This window comes from Cherax quadricarinatus, chromosome 27, assembly GCF_038502225.1.
Source record: "Cherax quadricarinatus isolate ZL_2023a chromosome 27, ASM3850222v1, whole genome shotgun sequence".
Classification (NCBI taxonomy): domain Eukaryota; kingdom Metazoa; phylum Arthropoda; class Malacostraca; order Decapoda; family Parastacidae; genus Cherax; species Cherax quadricarinatus.
In genome coordinates, this window is record NC_091318.1 from 28,950,023 (window position 1) to 28,975,795 (window position 25,773).

A 25,773-nucleotide genomic window follows, 5' to 3' on the forward strand; every position below is an offset into this window, starting at 1 on the left:
TTACAGAATTCTTCACAAAAACAGAGGCACTGTACCAGTCGTGTGCTACCTTCATGGTGCTCTCTGGATTTTTAGGATTAAGCGTTCTTGTTGCTGCAGGGTTCCTTTGCTTCCTTACCTCTCGTCTTCATAAGACTGTTGCTCAGGCGCACACCACCACTCTTGAATCGGTCATTAAGGAACATCACAACAAGTACGGCCTGCGAGACTTCCTGGAACCACCCTTCCAGTGATAGAGGTAATCGTAATTTGGAAGCAAAAAAATCCATAGTGGTCAAGGATTTTTAAATTGGAGCCAATAACCAACCAAACTGGTTTACTTGTTTTTTGAGATGGTTCAGGTTAACTGGTTTTAAAACTATTTAAATTTAACTGATATTAAGAATATCTTTTCTCTAATCCTAGTCAGACAATTACTAAACTGTACATAATTTTGCAATGCATATTTTCTCTATCTTATCTTGCAGTATGTTTATTATTGAATTTTGTAATTTTTTATCTTATCTAAGAATTATTTCATACATACATACATACATACATGCATGTATGTAGACATGCATGCACACCCACACCCCTATATCTTAGTGAAAAGTGCCTTTAACAAATGACACCTCTCTTGCGCATGCACACACGTTCTCTCATTGACTATGCACTGAAATCTTAATTTAACAGACTAATGAGGGACACGGAGGGTGTTTGGTAATGGCAGTTGCCCATTAAATGAGATGAGATTTTGTAATGATCTTCATAGTGAGGGATTATTCTGAAAACAGTGGAAAAGTTCATACTAAATTTACCTAGCACACCTAAACATTATTATTATTATAATCAAAAAGAAGCGCTAAGCCACAAGGGCTATACAGCACACACCTAAACAATAATGAAAACTTCTGTTACACAATCCCCACATAGGAGAGGGAAGCTCACGACTTATGTTTTGGTCTGAAACGTCATCGTAAGCTCTTCTATGTGTGGGTTGTGTATTGTTCCAGTCGTAGCATTGTACCTTTTTGTTCTTTGAATTTCTCGGTTGTTTCCAGACAATGGATTTTGTCTAGAACTCTGAAGTAAATTAAATTGAGATTTTACTATGTCACTTGTTATAGAGAATATTTTAAAAGGAGTATTGTACATATCTTGAAATATTCTATATCTATAAATGCTTAATCCAGAAGGGTAATATACTCTGTAAGGTGTACACCTCTTGTGTACTTACTCAAAGTTTTAGTTTAAGAACTAAAGTTAAACAAGTTAAACAAGTTAAGAAAGCCTAAGGAAAATATGGATTTGTCAGTTAAAAACAGAGTAGGGGAGTTAGTAGATGGGGAGATGGAGGTATTGGGTAGATGGCGAGAATATTTTGAGGAACTTTTAAATGTTAAGGAAGAAACAGAGGCAGTAATTTCATGCACTGGTCAGGGAGGTATACCATCTTTTAGGAGTGAAGAAGAGCAGAATGTAAGTGTGGGGGAGGTACGTGAGGCATTACGTAAAATGAAAGGGGGTAAAGCAGCTGGAACTGATGGGATCATGACAGAAATGTTAAAAGCAGGGGGGGATATAGTGTTGGAGTGGTTGGTACTTTTGTTTAATAAATGTATGAAAGAGGGGAAGGTACCTAGGGATTGGCGGAGAGCATGTATAGTCCCTTTATATAAAGGGAAAGGGGACAAAAGAGACTGTAAAAATTATAGAGGAATAAGCTTACTGAGTATACCAGGAAAAGTGTATGGTAGGGTTATAATTGAAAGAATTAGAGGTAAGACAGAATGTAGGATTGCGGATGAGCAAGGAGGTTTCAGAGTGGGTAGGGGATGTGTAGATCAAGTGTTTACATTGAAGCATATATGTGAACAGTATTTAGATAAAGGTAGGGAAGTTTTTATTGCATTTATGGATTTAGAAAAGGCATATGATAGAGTGGATAGAGGAGCAATGTGGCAGATGTTGCAAGTATATGGAATAGGTGGTAAGTTATTAAATGCTGTAAAGAGTTTTTATGAGGATAGTGAGGCTCAAGTTAGGGTGTGTAGAAGAGAGGGAGACTACTTCCCGGTAAAAGTAGGTCTTAGACAGGGATGTGTAATGTCACCATGGTTGTTTAATATATTTATAGATGGGGTTGTAAAGGAAGTAAATGCTAGGGTGTTCGGGAGAGGGGTGGGATTAAATTTTGGGGAATCAAATTCAAAATGGGAATTGACACAGTTACTTTTTGCTGATGATACTGTGCTTATGGGAGATTCTAAAGAAAAATTGCAAAGGTTAGTGGATGAGTTTGGGAATGTGTGTAAAGGTAGAAAGTTGAAAGTGAACATAGAAAAGAGTAAGGTGATGAGGGTGTCAAATGATTTACATAAAGAAAAATTGGATATCAAATTGGGGAGGAGGAGTATGGAAGAAGTGAATGTTTTCAGATACTTGGGAGTTGACGTGTCGGCGGATGGATTTATGAAGGATGAGGTTAATCATAGAATTGATGAGGGAAAAAAGGTGAGTGGTGCATTGAGGTTTATGTGGAGTCAAAAAACGTTATCTATGGAGGCAAAGAAGGGAATGTATGAAAGTATAGTAGTACCAACACTCTTATATGGGTGTGAAGCTTGGGTGATAAATGCAGCAGCGAGGAGACGGTTGGAGGCAGTGGAGATGTCCTGTTTAAGGGCAACGTGTGGTGTAAATATTATGCAGAAAATTCGGAGTGTGGAAATTAGGAGAAGGTGTGGAGTTAATAAAAGTATTAGTCAGAGGGCAGAAGAGGGGTTGTTGAGGTGGTTTGGTCATTTAGAGAGAATGGATCAAAGTAGAATGACATGGAAAGCATATAAATCTATAGGGGAAGGAAGGCGGGGTAGGGGTCGTCCTCGAAAGGGTTGAAGAGAGGGGGTAAAGGAGGTTTTGTGGGCAAGGGGCTTGGACTTCCAGCAAGCATGCGTGAGCGTGTTAGATAGGAGTGAATGGAGACGAATGGTACTTGGGACCTGACGATCTGTTGGAGTGTGAGCAGGGTAATATTTAGTGAAGGGATTCAGGGAAACCGGTTATTTTCATATAGTCGGACTTGAGTCCTGGAAATGGGAAGTACAATGCCTGCACTTTAAAGGAGGGGTTTGGGATATTGGCAGTTTGGAGGGATATGTTGTGTATCTTTATATGTGTATGCTTCTAGACTGTTGTATTCTGAGCACCTCTGCAAAAACAGTGATAATGTGCGAGTGTGGTGAAAGTGTTGAATGATGATGAAAGTATTTTCTTTTTGGGGATTTTCTTTCTTTTTTGGGTCACCCTGCCTCGGTGGGAGACGGCCGACTTGTTGAAAAAAAAAAAAAAAAATTACTGTTATTAATACAATATTATATTCAGGGAAAAGCATTAAACTTTGGTTTAGGTATAAGAATATTCTTGATGTTTTTATAGATAAATTGCATGTGCAGACAATAGGCTTTAACCAAACAATTATTCATGTTTCATGTAAAAATTAATTTTTCATACTTTTGGCTAAATATCTTGATTCAGCTACTGAATATGTAGTTTTATATACTGGGCATTAATAAAGGAATGAGTGAACCTTAATAACTTAATGTAGCTAGTATTTAATTAAGATTAAGCACAAATTTGCAATTAAATTATATTCCAGCAGTAATGGTCACCAATCTCTCAGGTTCAGACATATGTAGTTCTGTACTAAGTGATAACCTAATGAAAACACTTAGTGGTCCGTTAGACATTTTTTTTAAATAAATACTGTATCTTTTGAACATTGTTTACAATGTACTATTATTTACAATGTATATTATAAATAAAATGCAAATTGTCTATATAAACTTTATTAACATTAAAATATCCAAAATTTTAGAACCATACATAAAGGAAAAATGGAAGATGATCTTACTTTTGAAAGTTCAGATACAAGAAACATAAAAAAATAAAATAGTAACATATCTTTAAAAGTTGAGCTTAAGAAAGAGGCTCCAATATTGATGTAAGGAGTGATCATCTTGTATGATAACTACAATAAGCTACTCTTAACAATCCTTCAGAGGGGTGGCAAGGCACTTTAAACAGATTGTAACACAATCTGTCACATTAGTTATATTAGGTAAGTTTAATGCATTTTATCTGCAGCATTCTAAAGTGAAACAAGCAGAGAGAAAGTCATTCACTGTTATTTTTACTGTATATTATTTCATAGTTTTTAATTTAGAATGATTAATATGCAAAAAAGTAACAAGCCTACAAAAAAAAAAAAAAAAAAAAAATCATATTCAAGTTGCTCCAAGCAGTTAACTGCTGTAAGCCCAGTAATGTGATAATGTTGGACTATGTGCTGATACACTGCCTGACTGATCAACCCATCAACTATGCCTGGTCCAGCATCAGGCCTCGGGGATAATTGCCTGAACCATCAACAGGTAGGTAGTCAGATATGACAACCTTATTCAAGATACAGTTTTTATCCTTGTCAAAACAAAATGTTAAAGTATTTGTGAATTTCTCATAATTATATTTGTGAATAACAAGACAATAAATTCAGTTTAAATCTTGAAGGCCACAAGACAGCTCCATATGACAAGATGGGATAATTGTGTGACAACTAGTAACAATTTTTTAAGGCATCTCATTATCTATTACAACAATCGACAAAAAACAACTTTCAACATACAAAAGCACAAATGAGGTGCTGCAGGTAGTTAGTGAACTTATCATCTTAACAAGGTTAAAAATTTCTCAAAACAATGTGGTATTATTTATCAAGAAAAGCTACTTAATAGAAAAAATGAAAAGCTTCAAGATACTAATAGTTATTACTTTTGCTTACATACTGGGTAAATAGTGTTTTAAGGCATTATCTACTAAAGCTCAGATGTTAAGTTCAGCTTTACTATCCACAATGCATCATGCAGTTATGCTTTCTCTTCTCCAGGGCACATTGTTTTAGGGAAACTGAACAGTTTGAGTGCTGCTACCAAATATAACCTATAGTCTGTCTTCCCTAGAATACATTACCAGCAATGAGTACTCAATGATGACATGCTTCCTGAAAATTAGTTTCAATGGCAAACAGCAATAATTACTTCAGTGAGCCATGCCAGCTTATATTGCAGAATGCAGAGCATGGTAAGTGTCAAAACATAACATCAATCTGTATATATTTTCAATGAGATACATAATATTCTTAAGATGTAAAGTGTGAAATTACCTATTCAAGTTTTTAAAAAATGTAATAAATTTAGGCCCTAAACTAGCTCTGGCTCTTAAAAAATGAGCATATCATGTAAGCATAGTTAAGACAATATAAATCAAAAGTGCTTTTATAAATCTGATAAGAATGTAATGAAGATCAACCCCTAAGCTGTCAGATGCTATGTCATATCAGTCAGCCTCATTCATGTATGAGTACACAATTCTAGGCCAAAATTTTCTGATCTGAGCAGAAAATTTTGGCCTAGACATGAGAGTATGGGTCTGTGCAGAGGGTACATACTAAAAAGGAAGTGCCGCACACAGTGCATGATGGAAACAGCTAATCTCTCATCATGTGTTTCAGTTAAACAGCAACTTTGGGGAGTTAAGGGAGGTTTTGTTCATTTTTTTCTGGTGTCAAGTGACAGACTGGAAGACATAATAGTGATATGAGGAAGATTTTAGAAGGCTCAAGATGGAAAAAGGCTCAAAATAGGTCTGTGGCAGAAATGTTAGTTTGTGTGATTTTCCTAGAATAGGGTAGGGGCCCCCTGTTCTGTTTCATGGGCTTTTACTAGGTCTGCATGAATTACTGGGATGCCTAGACCATGAACATTCTTCGTTGTAGTTTCTTAGCCGAGAAATAGGGTAAAAAAAAAAAAATCTGAGACAATGAATTCAAAAAGGAGTGCATGTTACATAAGAGAGGCTTGGGTACATGAGGGAAGGTTGCTTTAAGTGACTAGAATGCTTAGTTTACTTTGAAATGTTTTTAAATTGGAATTTTTTGACAAGTGTAAAACTGGTCAAACTTCTGACTTCTGGGCACTTAAATGGTAGTTCTAATGGTTAGATGAGCAGTTTATTGGGAACAGTGGATATTACAAAATGCATACTAGTGAAATAGCCAGGAACTGGGTTAGTTTGAGCATTGTAATTAGTTGAAAATAGGCCTCAAAGTGATCAAAATAGCTGTTGCATAAAATGATCCCCAACCTTTAATTTTGTGCCTGCATAATTCCATAAGTTTTACGTCAAATTTTGGATTTTCGGTGTCATTACCTAAGAACTTTTTTTTTTCTTTAATTTTTCAAATTTGTAGGTACAGAAAAGGGACTATCAATTTAGGGCATGTGGACAGTTTAAGAGTTTATTAATTTTTTGCCCCATATGCATAGTTTCTTGATATGATAGGCTTTTTTTTTTTTTTTTTTTTTTTTTTTTCCAACAAGTCTGTCGTCTCCCACCGAGGCAGGGTGACCCAAAAAAGAAAGAAAATCCCCAAAAAGAAAATACTTTCATCATCATTCAACACTTTCACCACACTCACACATTATCACTGCTTTTGCAGAGGTGCTCAGAATATAACAGTTTAGAAGCATATACGTATAGAGATACACAACATATCCCTCCAAACTGCCAATATCCCAAACCCCTCCTTTAAAGTGCAGGCATTGTACTTCCCATTTCCAGGACTCAAGTCCGACTATATGAAAATAACCGGTTTCCCTGAATCCCTTCACTAAATATTACCCTGCTCACACTCCAACAGATCGTCAGGTCCCAAGTATCATTCGTCTCCATTCACTCCTATCTAACACGCTCATGCACGCTTGCTGGAAGTCCAAGCCCCTCACCCACAAAACCTCCTTTACCCCCTCTTTCCAACCCTTTCGAGGACGACCCCTACCCCTCTTTCCTTCCCCTATAGATTTATATGCTTTCCATGTCATTCTACTTTGATCCATTCTCTCTAAATGACCAAACCACCTCAACAACCCCTCTTCTGCCCTCTGACTAATGCTTTTATTAACTCCACACCTTCTCCTAATTTCCACACTCTGAATTTTCTGCATAATATTTACACCACACATTGCCCTTAGACAGGACATCTCCACTGCCTCCAACCGTCTCCTCGCTGCTGCATTTACCACCCAAGCTTCACATCCATATAAGAGTGTTGGTACTACTATACTTTCATACATTCCCTTCTTTGCCTCCATAGATAACGTTTTTTGACTCCACATATACCTCAACGCACCACTCACCTTTTTTCCCTCATCAATTCTATGATTAACCTCATCCTTCATAAATCCATCCGCCGACACGTCAACTCCCAAGTATCTGAAAACATTCACTTCTTCCATACTCCTCCTCCCCAATTTGATATCCAATTTTTCTTTATCTAAATCATTTGATACCCTCATCACCTTACTCTTTTCTATGTTCACTTTCAACTTTCTACCTTTACACACATTCTCAAACTCATCCACTAACCTTTGCAATTTTTCTTTAGAATCTCCCATAAGCACAGTATCATCAGCAAAAAGTAACTGTGTCAATTCCCATTTTGAATTTGATTCCCCATAATTTAATCCCACCCCTCTCCCGAACACCCTAGCATTTACTTCTTTTACAACCCCATCTATAAATATATTAAACAACCATGGTGACATTACACATCCCTGTCTAAGACCTACTTTTACCGGGAAGTATTCTCCCTCTTTTCTACACACCCTAACCTGAGCCTCACTATCCTCATAAAAGCTCTTTACAGCATTTAGTAACTTACCACCTATTCCATATACTTGCAACATCTGCCACATTGCTCCTCTATCCACTCTATCATATGCCTTTTCTAAATCCATAAATGCAATAAAAACTTCCCTACCTTTATCTAAATACTGTTCACATATATGCTTCAATGTAAACACTTGATCTACACATCCCCTACCCACTCTGAAACCTCCTTGTTCGTCCGCAATTCTACATTCTGTCTTACCTCTAATTCTTTCAATTATAACCCTACCGTATACTTTTCCTGGTATACTCAGTAAACTTATTCCTCTATAATTTTTACAATCTCTTTTGTCCCCTTTCCCTTTATATAAAGGGACTATACATGCTCTCCGCCAATCCCTAGGTACCTTCCCCTCTTTCATACATTTATTAAACAAAAGTACCAACCACTCCAACACTATATCCCCCCCTGCTTTTAACATTTCTGTCATGATCCCATCAGTTCCAGCTGCTTTACCCCCTTTCATTCTACGTAATGCCTCATGTACCTCCACCACACTTACAGTCTGCTCTTCTTCACTCCTAAAAGATGGTATACCTCCCTGGCCAGTGCATGAAATTACCGCCTCCCTTTCTTCCTTAACATTTAAAAATTCCTCAAAATATTCTCGCCATCTACCTAATACCTCCCTCTCCCCATCTACTAACTCCCCTACTCTGTTTTTAACTGACAAATCCATACTTTCCCTAGGCTTTCTTAACTTGTTTAACTCACTCCAAAATTTTTTCTTATTTTCATTAAAATTTCTTGACAGTGCCTCTCCCACTCTTTCATCTGCTCTCCTTTTTTTTATATATAAAAAAATCTGTTCAGACATGTGGAAGATGTACTTTTTCAAGAAACCACACATTAGCATCCTTAACCAAGTGAATAATGACTAAGAAACTGAACACATCTAAGAAGAGATGTCTGTGGTATACAATTACATAAAAGGCTATGGCAAACTTATGCATAGTCTGTATAACATGTTGGCATCATACATATTTCAAAATTTCTGAAAGTTATTATAATACTTTTATAACAATGTGAATGTTTTTCTAGTATTACTCAGATAAAAGTATATACCATTATGATTTTGTTACTGTATAACATTAATTTGCTTACCAATAATAAATATTAAGATAGGCTTGTCACCTTAGATAACATCACTTGCACAACAGAATCTGATGAGCATTTCACAGGTATTAGATGTTGTAGATGTAAGTGTAAAGTGAACATCAGAACTTTCATAAACAATGTCTTAAAGTGCTGTAAAAATTTATACAATAGCTTAAAACATCTAAATATTGTTTTTAACTTGCCATTTATGAAAGTACAAATAACTTTTTAGTTTTTGTATAAACTTTTCACGTAAAACACACACACATTGTTTCAAGGCATCCTTATTTCTTGCAATACCTTGTATATTGTGCAGTAGTTAAGATATCTTATGCTTCATAGGAATGAGCAAGGAACATAAACACTGTCTGTGCTGCCTTCAGGAAGAGAATTACCATGGACAAAGTGAGAAAAATTATTTAAATTTTTGCTGATAAATATTTCTCAAGAACAGGAAATGAATATACAGGTACTAATATAGCAATTCTAGCTAATATGCATAATGATAATATGATTTATGCAGATAAAAAGACAGCTGATTATTCTGGCAGAGAAAGATATGTTGAAGGGTACTTCTGAATGAAATGTGTTCCACATAAAAAGATGTTCTTTCTACTACAACAATTCAGTCCTTTGAAAGTACTTAAAGCACTGTATAACTTAGTCATAACAACTCAAAGCTTAATTTAGGCATTACAGATATAAGGCAAACCCAACACTTTACCCATAGTACAAAATATCTTGAAACAGAAAGGAAATAATACAAAAATTACATTTATAAACTGTCATTTTTTTTACTATAGTTTATTTTTTTTGAGTTTGAGCTTGCTATCAGCAATGCCTCTATTATAGTCTCTTGTCCTATATAAAGTAATATACAGTAAAATTGTGCTACTTACACTGCTGATATAATTGAAAGTCCTTTTTGCCTAAGACTATATGCCAAATCCTGTTTTCCTGTGCTATGTAATCTTACTTCCATCCCCAAAGGCTTATGTCCATGGTATTCCAAACTTTAACCCTTTATACACCATAATTTTCCTTACCAAAAACAGTTTCTTATTATTAATGTCCAACTTTATATTTAGTCTTTCAACGGTACTGTACTGTCATCTCAAGAGTATATGAGATTATTTATATTCACTTAAACCATCCAGCTGAAATAATTATTTTTAACATCAAGCCTTTGATGTAATTTTGTTTTGCACAAGTGATGTTTGGGATGGCATTCAACAAATTTCTTAGACATTATGGATATAGTTTCCACAGTTTTCCTCTGTGAGTCAGTTGGTCAATTCAACTTTAACAACACCTAACTATGTACAATGTTAGAGTAACAATATCTACAACAGCATAAACTAGTAAGAGATTCCAACTGACTTCACATTACCCTCAAAATTACCCATATAAATATTAAACCTGTATAGTTGAACAAAACTGTTAATAAATACTGTAAATCAAATATTTCAACATGTTAAAGGAGCTTTGCTTTAATGAACTCTGCACATTCGTAACTTGCAACAGGATGCAGAAACACACATTAATATAAGTATCACAAATCCATTTCTTAAAACAAGTTACTGAAGTCACAAGAATGCACCGTGTACTGGTGATATATCTACAGCTTTGATAAGAGCAACAAACTGAAAACACTAGATTGTATGTTGTTCTGGTGGGTCCATATTTGTCATGCAAACCTGCAACAACAAGACACTGGTAAACCTTGAGCGGCCATGACAAAATACGTACACATTAGACCAATTACACCTTCCTAACATTCAGCCAGTCCAAAATGTAATTTGATTTTGTGTTAAAACTAACCAAGCAGAGCACAAGCTTCAAGGAACTGGGTCAACAAGCCAATTTGGGCTAAACATTATATTTATTCTGTTGAAAAGTTTAGATAATTATTCACTATCAATGCCAGAATGGAGTTTGCCACACCTAATGTAAAAACTCGTGTGTGAGGTAACAGCTTTTCTCCCAAAGAAACTTGATACTTAACTCTGTTTGGCATTTATGTTGCTAGTAGAAAAATATTCTATCTGAACAGGAGATCCTAGTGAAGAACAGCCTAATACAAAGTAATGATAAAATTACACAAAGCATTAAAAAAAAAATGGCTATTAGCATTGACGCAACCTATCAATAGAATCTTTACCTATGTAAAATAATATGGCATTTCTTCCGCTTACACTAAAAGAAAATGAAGATTCTGTAATTGCTGGTTGTGTATCGCATCCACAACAACCCAATGGTTTGCAAGCAATGCACTTCTTTACAATGCAAAAAATACAATTCAAACACAATGAGAATCTAATGAAGACTTGCTATATTACCATATAGAACATTATAATCCAAAGTATGGGCTATTTCCCCATGAAGTATTGTATCATAAAATGGCAGAATACATCAGGAAAATAAGGCAACCCATATCTTTTTTTTTCATTGGATCAATTTTTTTTAAATTGAAACATTAAAATTTTCTAAATTCCTTAACAAGTCTGGGGCCATATGGCAAGAATTCCACATAAAAAAACTTCATGAGAATTGAGATGAGCACTTCATATTTTTCAGTAATCTATTAATAACTCTAAATTCACTTATTTGTGCATACTGCCCTAAATAATGCTCTATCAACACAAAATTTAGGTAAAATAACCAAAAAATGTAATAACACATTGGTAGCCTGATAAAGAAACAACATTTTTGCACTATTAAAAAGTTATTTGGCACTTGAAGGAAAAAGATAATTTTCTTATGTCAGAAATAAACTATCTGTAATATAACACTGAGGTGCAAAAATAATATCCTCATTAGCAGACTGTTCTAAAGCATTGCATTAAAAAACAAGCTGATTTTTTTTATATTAAAGTTGAAGTTAAAATTTAAATATTGCCCTTTACTGTATGACCTGATTAGCAGTCATCAATTTCAGTGTTAGATCATAGTGCTTACAAAAAAATATTATTACACTATACATATCAAAAGGGTACATTTTCATTATCACAAAAAATATTTTTAGGTTAATCTGTACTAACCATTTCCATACATATTTATAACACAAATGCAACATAAAGCCACATGGTTTCATGGATGTAACATGACAAGGAAGTGAAGGAAACATGTTTACTAATGGGGAGAATTGCTTAGAGGATCATGAAGACTTGATTTTTCCATTGGTAAGTGAACTTGTGATTGCTTGCTGTGCTGCTTGCTCTGCTGCCTCCTTCAAATGCTTTTCCATGTATGTTTGGTAAATAGGGTGTATGACCTGAAAATAAGAGTTTAAGCATATTACTTAAAAATTATATTTAATTTATTTTCAGGTAATCAATAGAATGTTTAAAAATTTTGGCATGAATTGTTTGAGTACTTTCATCTTGACCAGATATATTAGATCTGGTCATGATCTTTTAGATTTATATGACATCCAAACTTTTAAATGCATTATTTATGCTAAAATGTTCGAGTAAATTAAGAATTTTAAGAAAGTTTACATGATAGGGTGACACCAACATATTTTTGACTGTGTATGGTTTTTAGTTGCAGTTTTCAAAGACATAACTTGAAGATTATTTCAGATATTTTCATTATTCCATCATCAATGAACTCTGGGTTACAAATGCACAAATACAGGACAAAATTTGCTGGGTCAACCAATTCGGAAACAAAAGTCCTTTAGTTACAGAATTGTGTTGTCATGATCACAGCAAAATCTCATCGTTATGCACCACAATCATTATTGCTGGTTACTTGCTCCTCCCTATTAATCGAGGGTTTGCTATACATGTGCTTAGAAGTACATGCTAAACCTGTAAGGGTCATGCAGCATCTGGGGAATGGGAGGCAATGAAGTATGATCCAAGGAAGGGAAGGATAATTCCATTTCCATGGATTAAGGGACCCCCCCCTATCCTCACCAGCATCGTGAATTCTGTATCAGTACATGTTATAGGAATATCAGCAGGTTGTAGATGATAATTTAGAAAAAGTTTTTCCTGTTTACTGTAGATCAAATCTAAGGACTGAACACCTCTTGCAAAACGAACACTCAGATAATTACAGTATTATACGTACTATAAATGACGTGTCTATCACAGACCAGTAGACCTACTCCAGTACTGCTCTATGTTATGCTTATTTTCCTCCTGCCTATATATAAAGCTACCACCAGACAGGTGCCGTACTTGTACAGCTTGAGAGCCAGGGTCGGTGCCGTACTTGTACGTGTAAATTTTAGCGCCTTCAAATCTAGTGAGAGAAAGCTGGTAGGCCTACATATGAAAGAATGGGTCTGCATGGTCAGTGTGCACAGTATAAAAAAAAAATCCTGCAGCACCCACTGCATAATGAGAAAAGAAAAACTCTGACAGTGTTTTTGGTTTAACCCTTTGAGGGTCGACAGGCCCTCTCCGAAACTCGGGTTTGATAGAAAACTTACGGAATTATGCTCTCGCAAAGTTAGCGGTCTCGGCGATGTTTACGCATCGGCGATTTTGCCCACTTTGAGCTGGCCAATTTCACTGTACTAGTCGACAAAAAACATGAATATTTCGCTAGAACTCCATTTTTTCTATCGAATGGGTGCAAGAAACCACCCATTTATAAATTCAACTATCCAGTACAGTGGTCAGAATTTAGCAATTTTGCCAATTTCACACAAATTTCAAAAGATGCCAATTTCCGAATAGGGTCCAGAATAAACAAGAAAGACATTCCTGGCATGGTCACTTTGAATTTTTATTCTCACAAAAAATATAAGATTTACTGTGTGTAAAAAATGGTATAAATATTATTGGTGCACAGTATTAAAAAAAACGATCCGAACATGCTACTTTGAGCACCACCTTTCACCAGTGCATAATGAGAAAGAAAACTAGAATAAACAATAAATACTACTACACTGCACGCTGAGTCAAAGTTTTTTTTTTCTCATTATGCACTGTTGCTGCAAAGACTGACACTGACTTTCTTTCATATGTAGTGATAGGCCGCTTTTATGAGTATAGACGTCAAAAACCCCTACGCGTTACTAGTACGACTCAAAGTATTTGTAGTGTATTTTTGTATGATATTTATGGCTGTATTCTCATTTTCTTGGTCTCATTTGAAAGAATGGAAGATACATTACAGAAATGGAGATGATTTTGATTGGTTTCACGATGAAAAGTACCTTGAAATTGAGCTCAAAGCAGCGGAAATGTTAGATTTTTGCCAATGTTCAAGAGTAAACAAATCACGCCACGCCTGCAATACACATCAACTGGCGAGTCTAATATTCTTTCACAAGTGCGCTGATATTATTTATACCATTTTTACAATAATATAGTAGTCTGCATAACAGTAAATCTTCTATTTTTTGTGAGAGTAAAAATTCAAAATGGAAAGCAAGAGGGGCCTGGAGACATGACTAATGAACAGAGAAAATGTTATTTTAGTCCCAGGAATGTCTGTCTTGTTTATTCTGACCCTATTTTGAAATTGGCATCGTTTGAAATTTGTGTGAAATTGATCAAATTGCCAATTTCTGACCATTTTATTGGGTAGTTGAAATCAGTAAATGGGCAGTTTCTTGTACTCAATTGATAGAAGAAATGGAGTTCTAGAAAACCAGTTATGATTTTAGTCGACTGGAACACTGGAATTGGCCGAATAATAGGGTTCAAAGTGGGCAAAATCGCCGATGCATATATATATCGTCGAGACAGCTAACTTTGCAAAAGCATAATTCCATAAGTTTTCCATCAAATTTCATACTTTTGGTGTCATCTCCATTGGGAAAAGATTCTCTATCATTTCACAAGAAAAAATATTTTTTTTTTGTGTGTGTGTGTGTGTGTGGGGGGGGGGGGGGATTTTTCGACCCTGAGAACGAGCTCAAGATCAGGGGTCTCGACCCTGAAAGGGTTAACCCTTAGAACATCTTTTTATATATATATATGTCGTGCCTAATAGGCAGAACTTGCGATCTTGGCTTAAATAGCAACGTTCATCTTGCCATATAGGACAAGCGAAAATTTGTGTATGCAATAATTTTCTGAAAATCATTCTGAACCTAACGAAAAAAATATATTTCACTGTATTTGTTTAGTATTAAATTACTGCAAACAAATCTAAAATACATTTAGTTGGGTTAGGCTAAAATAAATTGTTCTTGTTATAATAAGGTTAGGTAAGTTTTCTAAGATTCTTTTGGAGCAAAGTTAAAAATTTTTACATTAACATTAATGAAAAAAATATATCTTTAAACGTATAAGAGAAAATTTTAGAAAGGACTTAATTTTAAATGAGTTCTTGCTAACTGGTCAGTTTTACCTATTAGGCACGACATTATATATATATATATATATATATATATATATATATATATATATATATATATATATATATATATATATATATATATATATATATATATATATATATATATATAATATATATATATATACACATGTATATATATAGGTTTATATATATATATATATATACTGGCATTCCACTGTGGTTTCCGGCATTCCACTGTGGTTTCCGGCATTCCACTTATATATATATATATATATATATATATATATATATATATATATATATATATATATATATATATTTTATTTCGACAAGTCGGCCGTCTCCCACCAAGGCAGGGTGACCCAAAAAAGAAAGAAAATCCCCAAAAAGAAAATACTTTCATCATCATTCAACACTTTCACCTCACTCACACATAATCACTGTTTTTGCAGAGGTGCTCAGAACACAACAGTTTAGAAGCATATACGTATAAAGATACACAACATATCCCTCCAACCTGCTAATATCCCAAAACCCCTCCTTTAGAGTGCAGGCATTGTACTTTCCATTTCCAGGACTCAAGTCCGGCTATATAAAAATAACTGGTTTCCCTGAATCCCTTCACTAAATATTACCCTGCTCACACTCCAACAGATCGTCAGGTCCCAAATACCATTCACTCCTATCGAACACGCTGCTGGAAGTCCAAGCCCCTCACCCACAAAACCTCCCTTACCCCTTTCTTCCAACCTTTTCGAGGACGACCCCTACCCCGCCTTCCTTCTCATTTCAGATTTAAATGCTCTCCATGTCATTCTACTTTGATCCATTCTCTCTAAATGACCAAACCACCTCAACAACCCCTCTTCAGCCCTCTGACTAATACTTTTATTAACTCCACACCTTCTCCTAATTTCCACACTCCGAATTTTCTGCATAATATTTACACCGCACATTGCCCTTAGACAGGACATCTCCATTGCCTCCAACCGCCTCTTCGCTGCTGCATTCACAACCCAAGCTTCACACCCATATAAGAGTGTTGGTACTACTATACTTTCATACATTCCCTTCATTGCCTCCATAGATAATGTTTTTTGACTCCATATATACCTCAACGCACACTCACCTTTTTTACCTCATCAATTCTATGATTAACCTTATCCTTCATAAATCCATCCGCCGACACGTCAACTCCCAAGTATCTGAAAACATTCACTTCTTCCATACTCCTCCTCCCCAATTTGATATCCAATTTTTCTTTATCTAAATCATTTGATACCCTCATCACCTTACTCTTTTCTATGTTCACTTTCAACTTTCTACCTTTACACACATTCCCAAACTCATCCATTAACCTTTGCAATTTTTCTTTAGAATCTCCCATAAGCACAGTATCATCAGCAAAAAGTAACTGTATTTTGATTTAGGTATCTATTTTCAGACCATAAACTTTGGACATCATTCACATATTTATGCCATTTTACATTAAGGAAAATGGTACTTAGCACTTTACTTCCAAACAATTTCATATATAAATTACTAAGCACTTAGAAAAATGTTCCCCATTTGCATAAACTTTTGGTTGTAAAACTCATCATTAGGTACAAACTTTGTGTTGACACTGGCATTGGTAAGTTATAATAGTATTGTTCTTCAAACATAAAACTTATCATCATTAATAAGGATCTTTGTAAATAATGCTACAATCAAAGCTAACCATATAGTTATTAACCCCTTGACTGTCGCAACCCCCAATCCTGAGGTGTCTCCTGGTGTCGCAAAATTTCAAAAAAAAAATTATTTTTTCTTATGAAATGATAGAGAATCTTTTCCCAATTGTAATGACACCAAAACAACGAAATTTGATGGAAAACTGATGGAATTATGCTCTCACGAAGTTAGCGACCTCGGAGATACTTACAAATCGGCGATTTCGCCCACTTTGAGCCCTATTTTCGGCTAATTCCGGTGTTCCAGTCGACCAAACTCATAGCGATTTCTTTAGAACTCCATTTTTTCTATCGATTGAGTACAAGAAACTGCCCATTTACCGATTTCAACTACCCAATAATGTGGTCAGAAATTTGCAATATGGCCAATTTCACGAAAATTAAAAAATATGACAATTTCAAAATAAGGTCCAGAATGAACAATGCAGACATTCCTGGCTCTAAAATAACATTTTCTTTGTTCATCAGCCATGTCTCAAGGCCCCTCTGATATTACTCTTGTTTTCTATTTTGAATTTTTATTCAAACAAAAAATAGAAGACTTACTATTATGCAGATTACTGCAATATTGTAATAATTGTATAAATAACATCAACCCATTCATGACTGCATATTAGAATGGCTAGTTGGACATTTATTGGACAATGACATCATTTGTTTACTTTTGAACATTGGCAAAAATCAAACATTTCCCCTACTTTGAGCTCGATTTCCAGGTTCTTTTTATAGTAAAATTAATCAAAATTACCTCTAATTCTATAATATGTTTTCCATTTTATCAAATGAGACCAAGAAAACGAGAATACAATCATAAATATTATACGAAAATAGACCACAAAGTCGGCATTTTAAATAAAAAAAAAACGGTCGGAGTTTTTTTTTTCTCATTATGCACTGCGTGCTCCAGGATTTTTTTATATGGTGCACACTGACCACACGGACCCATTCTCTCATAACTGGGCCTACCAGCTTTCTCCTGCTTGATTTGAAGCTGCTAGAATTTATGAGTATATATACGTCAAACACGGTACCTCGTAAGACGTATATATACGGCCGCGACAGTCAAAGGGTTAAATTTGCCCACTAAAGTCACATTATTCTATATAGTTAGAAACTGTACTTAAAAAATGGGCTCAATATACCGAATAATTTGCACCCAATAGAGCCAGTAGAACTAATTATTGGCTTATCTGAAATATCTGCCTTATGAGATGTATTAAACTATAACATTTAAGATATTAATGAGTGGATTATCAATTTATTAATTCATCTTTGTTTCAAAAGCTTTTGAATTGTGCAGTTAGGCTACTAAAAGTAGTCTAACTGCACTAAAGATAAGTGTATTTTCCAAATTTTACACTGGGTGTTTAACATTTGAAGAACCATTCATTGTGCATACCATAATTTTTTTTATTTAGAATTACTACTGAAATTGATATAGTATTTACCATAGTATTATGTAAATCTTCATTATCTTAAGATTTTTCTAGATTCTGGGGACAATTAGGAATGATATAATTGTCCAAAGAGTTATAACTCATAGCCATACATATAATGGTGCTATCACTAGGTAGTGTTAGATATTCCTGTGTGCAAACTATGTCTGCATTACTTTTGTATAAGGCTTCATCAACAATTGGAGAAATGATTATGATGTAAATACACAACATAGAATCACAGTGAACAAGTAATTCCATCAATGGTACTGTTATCAAATTAACAGCTTGTAATAATAATTTTTTTCTTTTATATTTTATTAACACAACGGCCGTTTCCCACCAAGGCGGGGTGGCCCGAAAAAGATAAAACCCCATCATCATTCATTCCATCACTATCTTGCCAGAGGCCTGCTTATACTAGTTATAAAACTGCAACTTTAACACCCCTCCTTCAGAGTGTTGGCAATGTACTTCCTATCTCCAGGAATCAAGTCTGGCCTGCTGGTTTTCCTGAATCCCTTCATAAATGTTACCTTGCTCACACTCCAACAGCACATCAATTCCTAAAAATCATTTGTCTCTATTTGCTCCTATCTAACACGCTCATGCACGCTTGCTGGAAGTTCAAGCTCCTCGCACACAAAACCTCCTTTACCCCATCCCTCCAACCTTTCCTAGGCTGACCCGTACCCCGCCTTCCCTCCACTACAGATCTATACACTCTCGAAGTCATTCTATTTTGTTCCATCTTCTCTGCACGTCCAAACCATCTCAATAACCCCTCCTCAGCTCTCTGGATAATAGTTTTGGTAATCCCACACCTCCTTCTAATCTCCAAGTTACAGATTCTCCGCATTATATTCACACCACACATTGCCCTCAAACAGCAATTATGAAAAATCAAGAAAAAAGCACTAAACCCGTTCAAGTCACTGAGTGCAAATGGCGGAGGGATGCTCACGTCAGGGAAAAGAAGTGTACAAGGTGAGCTCATGTGATAAAAGTCAGTCAAAGTTATTGCAATAACTCCATGTTGTTTAAATAGTCAATCTGTGCTAATATTAACACTTGTGCTTTTTAACCCTTTGACTGTTTCAGGCCCCTCTCTGAAACTGTCATTCTATGTCGCTCAATTTTTGAAAAAAAAAAAATTATTTTTTCTTATGAAATGATAGAGAATCTTTTCCCGATGGTAATGACACCAAAAGTTCGAAATTTGGTCGAAAACTCGTGGAATTATGGTCCCGCGAAGTTAGCGGTCTCGGCGACATATGCGTATCGGCGATTTCGCCGACTTTGAGCCCAATTTTCAGCCAATTCCATTGTTCCAGTTGACCAAACTCATAGCTATTTCTTTAGAACTCCATTTTATCTATCAGCTGAGTACAAGAAACCTCCCATTTACTAATTTGGACTACCCAATATGGTGGTCAGAAATTGGCAATTTGGCCAATTTCACGCAAAATAAAAAAGATGCCAATTTCAAAATAGGGTCCAGAATAAACAAGGTAGACATTCGTGGCACTAAAATAACATATGCTCTGTTCATTAGTCACATCTCTAGGCCCCTCTTATATTATTATTGCTTTCTATTTTGATTTTTTATTCATACAAAAAAATACAAAATTTACTGTTATGCAGACGACTGCATTATTGTAAAAATGGTATAAATAATATCAGTGCACTAGTGAAAGAATATTAGACTCCCTAGTTGACGTGTATTGGACGTGTGGTGTGATTTATTTACTCTTCAACATTGGTAAAAATCGAACATTTTCGCTACTTTGAGCTTAGTTTCAAGGTCGTTTTCATCGTAAAAGTAATAAAAATCATCTCTATTTCTGTAATATGTTTTCCATTTTATCACCTAAGACCATGAAAACGCGAATACAATGATAAATACTATACGAAAATACACCTCAAAGTCGGCGTTTTATTCCAAAAAAACGATCAGTTTTTTTTTTCTCATTACGCAATGTGTGCTGCAGGATTTTTTTTATGTGGTGCACACTGACCACACAGACCCATTCTCTCACATGTGGGCCTACCAGCTTTCTCCCACTTGATTTGAAGCCGCTAGAATTATTGAGTATATATACGTCAGAAACATTGGCTCGTAAGACGTATTTATACTTGTAGATACTACAGGTTCACATCCCTTTATCCGAAAACCTTGGGGCCAGTACTGTTTCGAATTTCAGAATGATTCTCAAAGCCGCCACATGGCGGCATGAGCCAGCACTGAGATGACTGAAGCTCCATATTCCATGAAAAAACTTCGGTTTTCAGAACTTTTCGAATTTCAGAATTTCGGATAAAGGGATGTGGACCTGTACATTCATTTTTTAAACAATTATTATTATACAGAACTGTATTCACAAAAATATGCTAAACCCGTATGGGTCGTTCAGCACTGCATGGCAAGTGTTGTCTTTAGAGAGCAGAAATGCAGAGGATGACACAAGTGTGAAAGGAGGAAGTCATAGTTAGAGCAATAAGTCAATTTAATTAAGAGCTCCTAGTGTATCTTTGCATTAAAAAATGGGACTTTCCAAGAGGAGAGCAACTTAAGTGAAAGAGCATCAAGGTTTAGTTTAAGGAGAGGTCACATATGGTCTGTGTTCTTTGGTAATACACATATGTATGTTTGACTGCCAAAATGACCTGATAATCTTTTACTAAATAATTATAACATTTCATAAATAATCCATATGCAGCACATTATACATACTACTGTGCAATACTTCATCAATTAACTATACTAAAAATATTTTTTCTTTAGTTTTTGCTCTATACTTACCTGAAACTGAAAAATATAGGATCTGAGAAATTAATTACAAGTATTCTTTACTATGCAACAATTGAAACATTAGGGAATACACGGGATTTTTTTTTAAAACACCAGTCGTCTCCCACCGAGGTAGGGTGACCCAAAAAAGAAAACACTTTCACCATCATTTACTCCATCACTGTCTTGCCAGAGGTATGCCAATACTTTAAATGCCCCTCCAAATTGCAAACATCCCATATAGCCCCACCTCCTTCAGAGTGCAGGCACTGTAATTCCCACTTCTAGGACTCAAGTCTGGCTAACTGCATTTGTTATACGATACAAATGGACCTGATATACGGCAACTGTCACAGCAGTTTGTGGTGGCCCATGAACCTGTCTGGAAAATGAACACACACATACCAAGGCTGGTGTAAGCCAGGTAGTAGTACATGGCATGACCTCTTCCAATATATGTATTTGCCCCCCCCTCCAAAAAAAAAATGTTTCCTTTATTGTTCATGTAAATGTTTCCTTTATACTGCTTCAGCAATACATTCAGTACTGTATTATGATATAATATTTAAGTGTGATATCTCATTAGCAAATCATAAAAACTCTCAATTCAAAAATAAACGAGACACGAAAATTAACGAGTTTGTTACACTTACTGAAGAAAATTCCAGAACAGATTAAAATATGGCTTCATTTCTTGTTTATTTTTGAAGTGTGGGTGTTATATTATATACAATACTGTAAATTATGTTCTATCCTAGCCAATGAGAGTTCCAAAAAGAAATAATGATTGTTATGGAAAACTTCTTTGTATTTTGATGAAGGACCAGAACCAACAAAACATTCCTCTCAGCACTAGCAATTCAAGAGAAGAGGATTTAAAGGATTTATCCCAAGAGAACAACATGAAAATTCATGTCAACACATTTCCTTAAATACTGTGCTGTAATGGCATTTATGTTGAAATTACCAAGAAAGCAAAAGTGATCAAAAGTATACAGTCTGATAAATCCACCAAGAGCAGTTTTAAGATCAATGACAGAGAAATTAAATATTACATCCTAAAATATTATATATCCATTCAGCACATTAAAAAAAAAAAAAAACATATAGCCAGGTTTGGTCTTGGATTTTGAGCAGTGAGCTCTGTGTCTAAAGTTTAAAGTCTTCTCTAAATACTGCTTTGTCATTAATGTTGAACTTACATTAGAAATCTTCATCAAAGAAATAATAAGAACTGCAGTAGTATTGTGAAGGCTAAGAATAAAACACTACAATTCAACTTGAGTCATCATTTCAATAAGCAGACCATCCTAAACAAATATTTTTCCTACATGTGCTGTATATATTTTTATCTCATTGGCTGGTTCTTTGTATACACACCACTGGTACATGTGCAGTGCTTCCATATTTATTTGGTACAAACTGGTACAATAATGTAGTCCAAGAGAAAATTAAAAATAAGAGAATTTATCTCCAGTTAGTGAAACTCCCGTAAATGAGGGATTTATGTTCCTGAGGTCCCCAAAATTAGCGAGATATTTGAGAAAGTACTCTTAAGCATTTGAAGTATTTATATTTCATTATGTTAAATACGTGTACCTAGTTTGGTACAAATCAACATTACTATACCTGTAATGATGAGAACAGGATGTTCTGCTGGTCCTGGTGATGTGGGTTAAGCTGATGGTGAAATTAGCAAACGACAATGAGGGAGACAGGATATGAAAATAATGTGTGAGCCAAGTGCTGAAGTTGTAACGAAATACTACTTTATTACCCTTGCAAGCACTTTATAGTTGGAGGGACAACCCATGATGTAATAATACCTGTTACTGAGGAAACCAGACAGTGAATGTGAGAGAGAATGATGGGAGAAAGATTTCAGGAGAATAGTGAACACTATTCATCAGCTATCACCAGCTGTAAATGCACTGCATCATCTACCCCTCGTGCTTTTACCCTTGAATCCCACATACAGTACAGAAGTGTACCAAGGTATATTATTTCTGCATAACACATGAATATGAGTTAAAAATAAAGCTATTATTGCACAGAATAATTATTACTTTTATTATTTTAGTAGAAGTGCAGTTGAATTTCTTAATAACGAATCTTAATTCAGCAAAATTAGTTTACTATTATGAAATGCATTGCCAAAATATTTATTTGTATTTAATTTTATATATTTGCAGTAGCAAATAAATCTTTTAATATTTACCTTATATTCATTGTACTACAAAAAAATACCAAGTAATATGGACTGATGTTGTAATGAAATAAGCATTTATTCTCTTATGCCACATCTGATTTTACTACCAGCCCTTAGTGTTCACAAAATATATCTGCTCCAGGAACTTAATAATATCTCATACACAGCACCAACATTACTGGAAGATATATGGCAAAAACTTCCACATTCGTAGAACACTGAAGATAAGCTGAATTCCCAACTAACCTACACACAATGCTGCCACAACAGAAAGTATGAATTTGCAATGCAAAATAAAAAGTAGTATCCCAGAACCAAACATTAATCATATTTACCTTTCTCAATAGGAGGCATGAAAGAAAAATGAATGAGAGTATGTATTTTAGTTTTTTTGTAAAAACTGGTGTACCTATTCCACCCCTATTTAAATGGGTATGCATTAAGGTGATAGTTAATGTAGTGCACACAACATGCCACATGTATGGCTCAACAGTTAGCTAGGTTAAATTTTAGTCATACTTCTTCCTTCTGCAAGAATTAATCCACAAATGCAAATTCACCAAGAGTACCAAATTCAAAAGAAATATGCAGCTGAAACTAAATGAATATACATACTATACTCGTTGCAACCTTTCACAAGATTATCATGATACATGAGGTGCCATAGCATAAGTGATGTTATCACCACAGCCATAGGTAATAACACTTAAAATAATATTTATATAAAAAATGATTTGCCATAGGGAAGTGGACAAGAATTCTTCCTCCATAAGACATGCATGTTGTAGGACGCAACTAAAATGCCAGGAGTATAAATTACTAAATTTAAAAAGAAAAACTGTAATTTTTCTTTCTTTTTAGGTTACCCTGCCTCAGTGGGATATGGCTGGTTCATTGAAAAAATAAAAATAATTTTTTTTTTTTCTCAAATGAATTCATATTTTGTTTTTACATGAACATTGTTTTGAGGTGTACTTCACCAAAGTTTGGATGCTGATATCATCACACTCACTTGTGCCACTTCACACACACACACGTTAGAGTAACTATATAACACTAGAATTCATCAAAAGTGCTAATTCTAAAAATTTTTTTTATGACACACTGGCTGTCTCCTGCCAAGGTAGGGGTACCCAAAGAAGGAAATGCTTCCATCATTCATTTAATAGCTGTCTTGCCAGAAGTGCAGATATCACAATTCCAATGACTTTCCAAACTGCCACATCCTTACCCATCCTCTATTTCCCAAGATGTAAGTCAAGGTAACCAGTTTCCTTGAATCCCTTCACAATTGTGATCCTGCTCATACTCGAACAGAGTCAAGCCATTGAAACCACTCGTCTCCACTCACTCCGATCTAACACACTTGCACATGGCTGCTTGATGCTAAAGCTTTTTAGTCCTTCCCTTCAGCCTTTCATGGGATGACCTAACCCCTCCTTCCTCCCACTCCAGATTTATACACCCTCTTGATCATCCTATTCTGCTCCATTCCCTAAATGTCTAAACCAACTAAAAAAACCTAAATTATACCTTTGGTAATCTCACACCAGCAAAATATTTACACCACACACTGCTCTAAAATATGACCTTTCCAATGCCTCTAGTCTCCTCCTCACTGCAATACAGTGGTACCTTGACTTACAAGTGCCCCTTACGAGTTTTCTGAGTTACGAGCCATAGCTCGGTCAATTTTTTGCTTTGAGTTGCAAGTCAAAATCCAAGTTACATGTGAGCTTCAGATATGCCACCACTAGTTGGTGCAGCGAACGCTACAACATCCGCCCAGCATCCCAGCGTTTTGTGCAGTTATTTTGCAAAATTTCTTTTTTCTAATCATGAGTCCTAAGAAAGTAAGTGCAAAGGACAGTCCTGAGAAGAGGAGGATGATGATGTCCATTGAATTAAAGCATGAAATCATAGAAAAACATGAGAAAATTGCTTTTGTTTCAGTGTTTTCCTCATGAAACTAGTGATCTAGTGCAGTTAGCCTCACAAACACTCCATTTTCTCTTATAATAAGACCTTTGAAGGGCAAGAATGGGAAGATATAGTCAGAGCAATAATGACACATTTTATTCATTCTAGAGTATATATCATGTTTCTATGTTTTTTTATATTGTTTACTGTCATATTAGATTAACTGTGATAGATAAATAAGCCATAGAGTTGATATTAGCATTATATTGAAGTATTTTCTCCTGCCTCCCAAGAGCCAGGAATTCTGCTGGAATGGATTAATGGCATTTCAATTAATTTCAATGAGGAAAACTGATTTGATATATGAGCAAATTGAGTTACGAGCTCAGTCATGGAACGAATTAAACTCATAAGTTAGGGTACCACTGTATTTAATGCCCATTCTTGACACCCATATAAAAGCATCTACTACTATACTTCAGAACATTTTCCTTTTTGCCTCCATAAATAAACATCTTCCTTTCCATAGGTTC

At 35.2% G+C, this 25,773-nt stretch overlaps 2 protein-coding genes across 9 annotated transcripts in view; one reads left to right on the plus strand and one right to left on the minus strand.

The window, feature by feature from the left end:
- Positions 1-1,822, plus strand: part of LOC128691151 (uncharacterized) — a 48,402-nt gene extending 46,580 nt beyond the window's left edge. For all 3 annotated transcript variants that reach the window (XM_070089194.1, XM_070089193.1, XM_070089191.1), the window contains exon 11: positions 7-1,822. In XM_070089194.1, coding sequence (XP_069945295.1) covers positions 7-233 — 227 coding nt within the window. In that variant the 3' untranslated portion in view covers positions 234-1,822. The remainder of the gene's footprint in view (positions 1-6) is intronic.
- A 6,133-nt stretch (positions 1,823-7,955) lies between these two features.
- atl (atlastin GTPase) overlaps positions 7,956-25,773 on the minus strand; it is a 124,869-nt gene continuing 107,051 nt past the window's right edge. For 5 of the 6 annotated variants that reach the window (XM_070089189.1, XM_070089185.1, XM_070089187.1 and 2 more), the window contains one exon: positions 7,957-12,137. In XM_070089189.1, coding sequence (XP_069945290.1) covers positions 12,021-12,137 — 117 coding nt within the window. In that variant the 3' untranslated portion in view covers positions 7,957-12,020. Of the gene's footprint in view, positions 12,138-25,773 lie in introns of all 6 variants that reach the window. The other variant, XM_070089190.1, reaches the window with a different exon arrangement.